This window comes from Palaemon carinicauda, chromosome 9 (genome assembly GCF_036898095.1).
Source record: "Palaemon carinicauda isolate YSFRI2023 chromosome 9, ASM3689809v2, whole genome shotgun sequence".
In the NCBI taxonomy this organism is placed as follows: Eukaryota; Metazoa; Arthropoda; class Malacostraca; order Decapoda; family Palaemonidae; genus Palaemon; species Palaemon carinicauda.
In genome coordinates, this window is record NC_090733.1 from 72,605,848 (window position 1) to 72,615,395 (window position 9,548).

Here is a 9,548-nt window from a genome sequence, read left to right on the forward strand (position 1 = left end):
CTGTACCATGGTCTTATACTCTCTTGGGTTAGAGTTCTCTTGCTTGAGGGTACACTCGGGCACGCCGTTCTGTCTTGTTTCTGTTCCTCTTGTTTTATTAGAGTTTTTGTAGTTTATATAAGAAATATTTATTTTAATGTTGTTACTCTTCTTAAACATTTTCTTTTTCTTTGTTTCCTTTCCTCACTGGGCTATTTTCCCTGTTGGAGGCCGTGGGCTTATAGCATCCTGCTTTTCCAACTAGGGTTTTAGCTTAGCAAGTAATAATAATAATAATAATTAAAGCTAAGCTACTCGAGCGACCTTCGTTCGTCTAAAATAAAGGAGTCAAATGTTGAAATGGCATAATGACCAGAAAAGAAAAACCGAACTGGACATAAAATATATTATTGTATCAGAACGACGTAACATTGAAATAGAATGCAATAGTTAGAAAAAATAGCGAAGCTAAGAATTTGTTAAGGTGGGGGGGGGGTGGAAAGGGATATGGTTATAGTGTTTTGCAGGATAGACTATAAACAATAATTCTGTTTCATAACATCATAAATTCTGATCTGGTGAAAAGAGATTAATCAGAGATATAATTGAAAATTAGATTATAGAACCCCCATGGACAGTGGTGGATCAGTAGCAGTGAAGAAATTTGTTGTAAATATAGAATTAAGAGAAATAAGAATTTGTGGGAAAAGGACACAGAAAAAAAATAATTAAGAGGATTATGGAAAAATGTGGAGGAAAATATAGAAGAAAAGAAGAAATGGGTGAATTAAAGAAAGAATGATACTGATGGAAGTGAATGACTTACAAGCTTATATCAGAGAAATGGATATGGATAAACCCTTATAATGAAGGCACGGTTAAGCATGCTCCAATTAAAAGCAAATTTCAGGGTGGATACACAGATGATGCGTGTGACCTGAGCAAGGAAGAAACTAATATAGAGCATTTATTCACACGTCCAGAATTAGGACAGTTAAAAGAACAAGATATCATAGTGGACATGTTGCAAAATCCTAGTAAGGATCTGTGTACTGTACAATTGTGTTTTGAAAAGGTTCAGCTTTTTAGGCAGAAGGTTTTGAGAGTTATTTTCATGTAGCCTATCTCTAGAATTTACTTTTGGATTTTTTTCTGATGGTAGCCTACTATTGCGCACACTATTCTGTAAAGGTTTAAAATTTCTCTTTGTGATAAATGTTGTATACAATTGTGTTTCGAAAGGATGCAAATCTTTTCCTAAGTCGAAGGTTTTGAGAGTAATTTTAATGTATATTCATTGATGGTACTGTTGAGAACACTGTTCTGTAAAGGTTTTAAAAATCTGTCTTTAACATTGCTTTAAGTAAAACGTGAAGTTAGGATGAGTCTGAGGAGTATTGATAGTAGCCAGGAAGAGCAAATAGAAGCTATTGTTGCATTTAGTATGTTTTTAACGTGCACGAACCATCTATATTCCTACATGTACTAACTAGTTGTTTAAAGGTTCGATAATATAAAAGTCACTTAAATTTTTCCACTAATGTATTCTCAACATTGAACACATTTTTACTTTAGAAGAAACTCCCAAGCTTAGGTAAGCAGCTCTTCTGTGAGAAGGGCACCTCAAAATCAAAACATTGTTCTCAAGTCTTGGGTAGTGTCATAGCCTTTGTACCATGGTCTTCCACTGTCTTGGATTAGAGTTCTCTTGCTTATGGGTACACTAGGGGATACTTTAATTTCTATCTTATTTCTCTTCGTCTTGTTTTTTAATATATATATATATATATATATATATATATATATATATATATATATATATATATATATATATATATATATATATATATATATGGTGTGCAGCAGGGTCCAAAAAACATCAGTATAAAGGCCATAATTTATTTAGAAACGTCTCGAATATTGCCATGTTCATTATCAATCTGTAAAAAAATATAGATATGAAATTGCTAAAATTTACAAAATAATCTTCAAAAAAGTAAAACAATATTAAAATAACTTAAACATTATTTATTATAAAACAGAAAATCGTAAAAAAAACAAAATCAGTAAACCTAAGAAACCCAGTGCTCACCTAACCATCCACAGGAGAGGGTGAAGAACGAATGAGTAAAAAATTACACCCACCTACGACTACAGTTATGCTAAGGAGAGAGGAGAAGCGGAGGAGTTAGAGTTTAAAGAAGGAACAAGGCGTTTGATGTATAATGACTCAAGGGTAGTTAGAAAATTACTAAGTCTTGCTCCACCAATAATTGATTTTTTTTATTTATTTATTTGGATTTTGCAAATAGCGGCATGATTCCTTATGTTCAAAAATTCAGGATTACCCAGTCTCTGACCAGTTCTAAAGCTGTATACCATATGGCTACAGTACCTCAGCTGCAACAACCTACGGTGAGATCTATGTTGGATCGTCGTACAAACGAGACTGGCAATATTAATTGAAAAATCAACTTATTTTCCCTTCTCTGTTTATTTAAATCGTGAATCCAAACTCTTGTATAAACTATTGTTCAGTTTAAAAACCAAGATTTACAATCAGCAATAATGTACTATTCAAACACTATGTGTCATGTTTGCGAGAGGTATCTTTGACTGTTGAGAGTGAGGAGGCAAGAGAGGTGTGGCTACGCAACATTTTGTTACTGGCCTGTCGCCCAGGTCATGCCTCTACCTCGATGGTCACCCCGTGCGGTGTGGCTGAAGCCTAAGGGAATATACATACAAAATAATTCTACCTATTCTGGCTTACTAAAAATTAATAACTTAAATGAGCAATTAGCAATGGGCTGGAGCGATAGACATGCATCTTGAAATCAAACAGACCTGAATAGGTACTGAGAGATAAAATAAGCTGCTTATAAGTCACCAGTACTATAGTTAGATTCAAAACTAGTGTACTAACTTATTTTGACACACGTAGTTTAAGGAAAAAACAATCGTACGCGGCATAAGGCTTTTGTTTTGCGCTTCTATGCTGTGACGTCACGAACACTGCATGCAGTATTATAAACGAGTTTAGTAAGTTTAACCCTGGACAGATAAACGTCTAAATCGATAGCGTAACAGGTAAACGTGTAGTGTATACGCTACCGCTTGTTTTAACTTCACTTGGTAGTTCCGGTAATGCATCTTTTTTTATGAATTTTTTTATACATATAATTTTGGCTATCTGTGACTAGGATATACTCAATAAAAAAAAAACATGGAAGTAACTTAATGATTTTTTATTAACTGAGACCTGAAAACTTTTGTTGATTTTGAGAGACTACCACTCTCGGGGCCCTGGGAGCCTTTGTCCTTGCTACTTGATAAAAACAGTATAATGTTAGTTTCTAGGAGTCCCTGAGGCATATTCAGTTGAAAAATGAACCTCCTAGACTAAAAACTGAACAATCTGGAAAGAAAAGAAAAAGGGGGAAATTTTTTGTAACGAAAAAAAGTTACATGTGAGAAAAATATTTTTTTCTATTATAAATTATAAACTGAGACTGCTGAAAATTGTATACATAAAATTTAAATAACAGATAAAGAAGATAGTATATGAAAATACTGTAATTAAAAAAGTGAAGGTTTTTTTAAATTTTCAAAAAAATAACTAGCGCCGATAATGAATTTTCCTCTTTCATATTTACACTATTCCAGTCTATGTGACCTATAATATCTGCAAATTATTGCTAAAATTGTAGAAAACTTTAAGATAAAACAGAAAATAATGAATACTAACCATTCTGGGCTACATTCAGTGCAAAGTGTCCTAATATGACAATGGCAAGAAGACTTTTTACAGTTGACACACAACAGCTTCGTCCTAGCTGTTGACGAACGAGGACAAATATGGTATCTTTGTCACTTTTTTGTCTGCATTGCATTTTCCTCTTGTTGCCTGGGGAGCTGTTGCACGGGGCCAAATACACTTTGGATACATCCTGCAAGATCCCTTTGAAGACCAGTCTGGGTGAGTCTGTAGTATGCCCAAGGACGACATAGATTCACCGCCAATTTCATCCCAAACATTACTAATATTGGCTAAATTAAACTATAGATGGTAATCCTACATCCAATGTACCATTAGCATCATGTTCTCAAATCATCTATCAACGTTCACTATAGGTATCAAAACACTATTCACAGAAATAAATATATTGTAATCCATATTGTAAAACTTGTGAAAATCAATTAGTCACTTACCAGGTAAACGTGTAGCGTATACGCTACCAGGAAAAACAAAAATGGTGATTTCCCAAAAACGGCGAGAGAGAGGACAATGGCAGTTATTCCTTCGGCTGTGTCTCTGGTCTAACTAACTGGTGCTGGGTAAATTTCCGTTCAGAAGCCGAACCCAAGCAGCACAGAAGTGAAAAAGTGGTTTTGCTCATATAGGCGGTAGCGTATACGCTACACGTTTACCTGCCCAGGTTATAGCAGTTCTCACGATGTTTCTGTAAAGAAAACGTAAGGTATGGGAGCAAAAGTTCAAGGGGTAACTACAATATTGGGAGCTAGACCAAAATACTAAAGGAAAGAAGAAGAATGAAGAAAAATTCTTTATATTATTATTATTATTATTGTTGTTGTTGTTATCATTATTATTATTATTATTAAGTAAAATTTGGAAATCAAGTCGCCTGAAATTACATATAAAAACCAGACTATATATCAGTTTAGTGAGATCATTGTTACTCTATGGACATGAGTCATGGTATATCAATGAAACAATCTCCAAGAGATTTAGTAGATTTGAGAGCAAAGTCCTCAGAAGGATATTGGGAGTTAGATGGCGTGACAAGATTAGAAATGAAACTATAAGAGAGATTACTCGAGTGCCATATGTGGACGAGATAATGATGAGGAGTAGATGGCGATGGTTTGGGTATGCTCTTCGCACTCCCCAAGAGAGATTAGTTCACTAAACGTTCAGTTCTGCTCTACAAGGCACTAGAAGAATTAGAAGACCCAGGCCTACATGGCTGAGAACTATGAAACGCGAAGTAGGAGATGATGAATGGAGAAGTATTGAATAATAAGCTCAAGATAGAGACACTGGCGAAATCTAACCGAGGCCCTTTGCGTCAATAGGCGTAGGAGATGATAATGATGATGATGGTAATAATGATGATGATGATTATTATTATTATTATTATTATTATTATTATTATTATTATTATTATTATTATTATTATTATCTGTGAAGAATTTTCTTCACTATTCTTCTTCACAGTTTATAGGTAGACATTGTTATTGTTCGTAACTTCACGACAGGGAAAATGTGAGTGATGATTCTTCCTTAAGCGAGTGTCTCAAGATAAATATTTTTGTAATCATTGTGGTAATATATGTTCAATGTAGTTTTACATTTATGCTCCCATGTACGTTGTGTTTCTCTGCTTGCATTTACCAGCTTATTATGTTGCTATTTGTGTGTCTTCATGCATATTATTGCTTGTGGATGTCCCTGTGTTGTCTGGCCCTTACTTTGATGTATTTGTTTGTTATTGTGCATGTAAAATAGTACGTGTTGTAATAGTGGCTGTTTCTATTGTTTCAGGAGGTGACTCCAGTTTTTGTGTGCAATAAAACCTATAACCTATGACAGGTTTTTTATTTTCACAACAATTTATTGCACACAACATAAAAATTTGAGAGGCCATGGAACGGTTCCTACGTCCAGAACGCTTCGAGGCTGACCCGGATTCTGCCACCGCTGCTAAGGAGTGGACGCACTGGCTAAGGACATTCAACAACTTCTACCAAGCAGTACAGAAGACATCTCCCAGTGCAGACAAACTAATCCTACTCACCAACTACGTTGCTCCTCGAGTGTACGACTACATAGCAGACTGTGACACTTATGTTAAGGCTGAGAAAGCACTGACATCACTGTATGTAAAACCTAGAAATGAGGTATTTGCTAGGCATGTCCTGGCCACACGTAGGCAGGGGTCAGGTGAGTCTCTAGACCAGTTTCTCCAAGCTCTGAAGCTCCTAGCAAAAGACTGTCAGTTCAAAGCAGTGTCAGCAGAGCAGGCGTGTGATAACTATGTTAGAGATGCATTCATCAATGGACTTTCTTCTGGTGCCATTCGTCAAAGACTACTCGAAAATATAACTCTTAACTTGCAAACTGCTTATGAACAGGCACGCACTTTAGAGATGGCTCAGAAACATTCTGCTTCTTATACTACTGTTGAGCCAATTACTGCTGCTGTACCTCAGCCACAAAGTCAGTCAGGTGATTCAGAGTTTTTAGAAAGTAGTGATGAAACTGCTCATCTTGCCGCCACTACTGGCGCCAATCAGTGTTTTTTCTGTGGATTGAAACGGCACCCTCGGTTCAAATGTCCTGCTAGGGAAGCTTTATGTCTAAAGTGTAAGAAACAAGGACATTATGCAAAAGTGTGTAGGTCAGGGAAACCGGTAGGGGATACCTCTGCTGGTAAAACTAAATATTCGGCAGCAACACTGGCTACTGTGTCTGGGGCTGTGCCTAGTAGTCTTAGTAAATCTTTGAGTTGTTTGAAAGTTAATGGTCTCCCTGTTAATGCACTTATTGATACAGGAAGCTCGGAAAATTTTGTGAGTCAGAAGATTGCTAAAGAAAACAACCTAATCATACTTCCTGACGACGGGCACGTCTCTATGGCTGATGCGTCTCTCTCGTCCAAAGTCTTAGGTCTTTGTTGTGTTGATGTGGAGCTGCAAGGACAAATTTATCCTAGTGTAAAACTCAAAGTACTGCCAGCCCTGTGTAGTGATGTAATTTTGGGGCATGAATTCTTGAAGAATCATTCTGCTCTAGAAATGGCTTTTGGAGGAGCACGCCCACCACTCAAGATATGTGGGCTGGCAGCAGTGAAGTTGGTTGCGCCCGCACTCTTCAGCAATCTGACATCAGACTGCAGACCCATTGCGGCAAAGTCTAGACATTACTCTCAGGCTGATAAGGAATTTGTCAAAACTGAAATTGGTAGAATGCTACAAGAAGGAATAATAAGACCCAGCCAGTCTCCATGGAGGGCCCAGGTGCTAATCACTGCAGGGCACAATCGCAGGAAGAGAATGGTGATTGATTATTCACAAACTATAAACAGGTTTACTGAGCTGGATGCTTACCCTTTGCCTCGGATCGATGAAACAGTGAATAATGTCTCAAGATATAAAGTGTTTAGCACCTTGGACCTGAAGAGCGCCTACCACCAAGTGCCAATAAGAGAAGACGAAAAGTTGTACACTGCTTTTGAGGCGAGTGGAAAGCTGTACGAGTTCAATCGAATCCCATTTGGTGTGAAGAATGGAGTGGCCGCTTTCCAACGAGTTGTGGATCAGATCCTTGCAAAAGAAAAGGTGGAAGGGGCATTTGCTTATGTGGACAATGTGACTGTATGTGGAGAGACGGAAGAGGAGCATGACAAAAACCTAAATCATTTCTTGAAAGTAGCGAGGGATTACAACCTCACATTTAATCATGACAAGTGTGATTTCAGGACACAGTCTATAAACCTTCTGGGATACTCTATAAAGGACGGAGAGATCAGACCTGATCCAGAACGACTGCAGCCTCTCTTGAGTCTACCCCTTCCCAAGGATACTGCCTCTCTTCGGAGAATGTTGGGGTTGCTTGCTCATTACTCACGATGGATACCCAACTTCTCTGAGAAGGTCCGGCCTCTTTCACACTCCACGAGATTCCCATTGTCTTTTGAAGCTTCTCTGACTTTTGAGAAATTGAAGAATGAAATTACGAAGTCCGTGGTGCAAGCCATTGATCCTACATCCCCTTTCACAGTCGAAACAGATGCCTCAGACCATGCCATTGCCGCTACTCTCACTCAGAATGGACGTCCTGTAGCGTTCTTCTCTCGCAGTCTCTCTGACAGTGAACAAAGGCATTTTTCAGTAGAGAAAGAAGCTTATGCCATAGTTGAGGCCCTCAGAAAGTGGAAGCATTACCTAATTGGTCATCACTTTAAGCTGATTACTGACCAGCGAAGTGTAACATTCATGTTCGACACAAGATCTTCAAGCAAAATCAAGAACGACAAGATAGCCAGGTGGCGCATTGAACTGTCATGCTACCACTACGATATAGTGTATCGTCCAGGTACGGAAAATATTCCTGCAGATGCTCTCTCGCGTGTCTGTGGTGCTGTAGCTACAGACAAACTCAAACAACTGCATGAAAGTCTCTGTCATCCTGGAGTGTCAAGGATGGTGCATTTCATCCGAGTTCGGAACCTGGCTTATTCTGTTGAGGATGTAAAGAAGGTTACTGCTTCTTGTCCAATCTGCTCTACTGTCAAACCTCAGTTCTATAAGCCTGATGATGGCCATCTGGTGAAAGCTACTCAGCCATACGAGAGATTGAACTTGGATTTTAAGGGGCCCCTTCCGTCACAGTCGAAAAACAGATACTTGCTTACAGTCATTGACGAATTCTCACGGTTCCCTTTTGCGTTCCCTTGTTCAGACATGACTGCTGGTGCTATCATCGGGTGTTTGGTACAACTGTTTGCACTATTCGGAATGCCAGCATACATACACTCAGACAGGGGAGCCTCTTTCATGTCAGAAGAACTGAAGAGATTCTTACTAGAGAAAGGAGTGGCTACCAGTCGCACTACGCCCTACAACCCAAGGGGCAATGGCCAGGTGGAGAGGTACAATGGAATCATATGGAAAACCATTCAGTTAGCTCTCAGAACAAGGAATCTTGATGTCTCAAAATGGGAAGTTGTCCTCCCAGATGCACTTCACTCTATCCGTTCCCTGCTATGTACGTCAACTAATTGTACACCACACGAGCGTTTCCTAAAGCATCCTCGGAAGTCCACGTCAGGTCGTACGTTGCCTACCTGGCTCATCACCAAAGGTCCCGCCCTATTAAGACGACAAGTACGGCACAGCAAGAATGACCCTCTAGTAGATGAAGTAGAAATAGTAGAAGCTAATCCTGAATATGCTCATGTCAAGTTTCCTGATGGTAGAGAGTCCACTGTGTCTTTGAGGCATCTAGCACCTTTAAGTGGTGATGGTAGTAGCTGCGTGGAGGCCCCCAGATCTTCACTGCCGCAATCTCTAGAGTCTCTAGGTATATCAGAGTCTGAGGTGCGCCGTCCAGATGCTAGAGCAAGCTCGGAACCTGCTCTTCAAGAAGTCACTCATGACGTTACATCCGGGAAAAGTGCTGTTCAAGAGCTTCCTGCTGCGTCTGGTCAAGGCACTACACCTGTACCACTCCGGAGGTCCGAAAGGACCCGGCGGGCTCCTAAGTATTTTGATGATTATGCTGCTTGAATTTCATAGGTGGGGAGAATGTGGTAATATATGTTCAATGTAGTTTTACATTTATGCTCCCATGTACGTTGTGTTTCTCTGCTTGCATTTACCAGCTTATTATGTTGCTATTTGTGTGTCTTCATGCATATTATTGCTTGTGGATGTCCCTGTGTTGTCTGGCCCTTACTTTGATGTATTTGTTTGTTATTGTGCATGTAAAATAGTACGTGTTGTAATAGTGGCTGTTTCTATTGTTTCAGGAGGTGACTCCA

General features: G+C 38.9%; 1 protein-coding gene across 1 annotated transcript; it reads left to right on the forward strand.

Moving 5' to 3' along the window:
• Window positions 1-5,649: 5,649 nt before the first annotated feature.
• LOC137646480 (uncharacterized) lies at window positions 5,650-9,294 on the forward strand. Its single transcript, XM_068379585.1, has 2 exons — window positions 5,650-7,472; window positions 8,550-9,294. Exons 1-2 carry the CDS (start codon window positions 5,650-5,652, stop codon window positions 9,292-9,294), a joined length of 2,568 nt encoding a protein of 855 aa, XP_068235686.1.
• The last annotated feature ends 254 nt before the right edge of the window (window positions 9,295-9,548 follow it).

Bases quoted from the DNA above. Each gene is read 5' to 3' on its own strand.
- LOC137646480 (XM_068379585.1), top strand. From the start codon at position 5,650: ATGGAACGGTTCCTACGTCCAGAACGCTTCGAGGCTGACCCGGATTCT. The intron at 7,473-8,549 runs GTGTGATTTCAG...ACACTCAGACAG, and splicing joins CTCACATTTAATCATGACAA to GGGAGCCTCTTTCATGTCAG.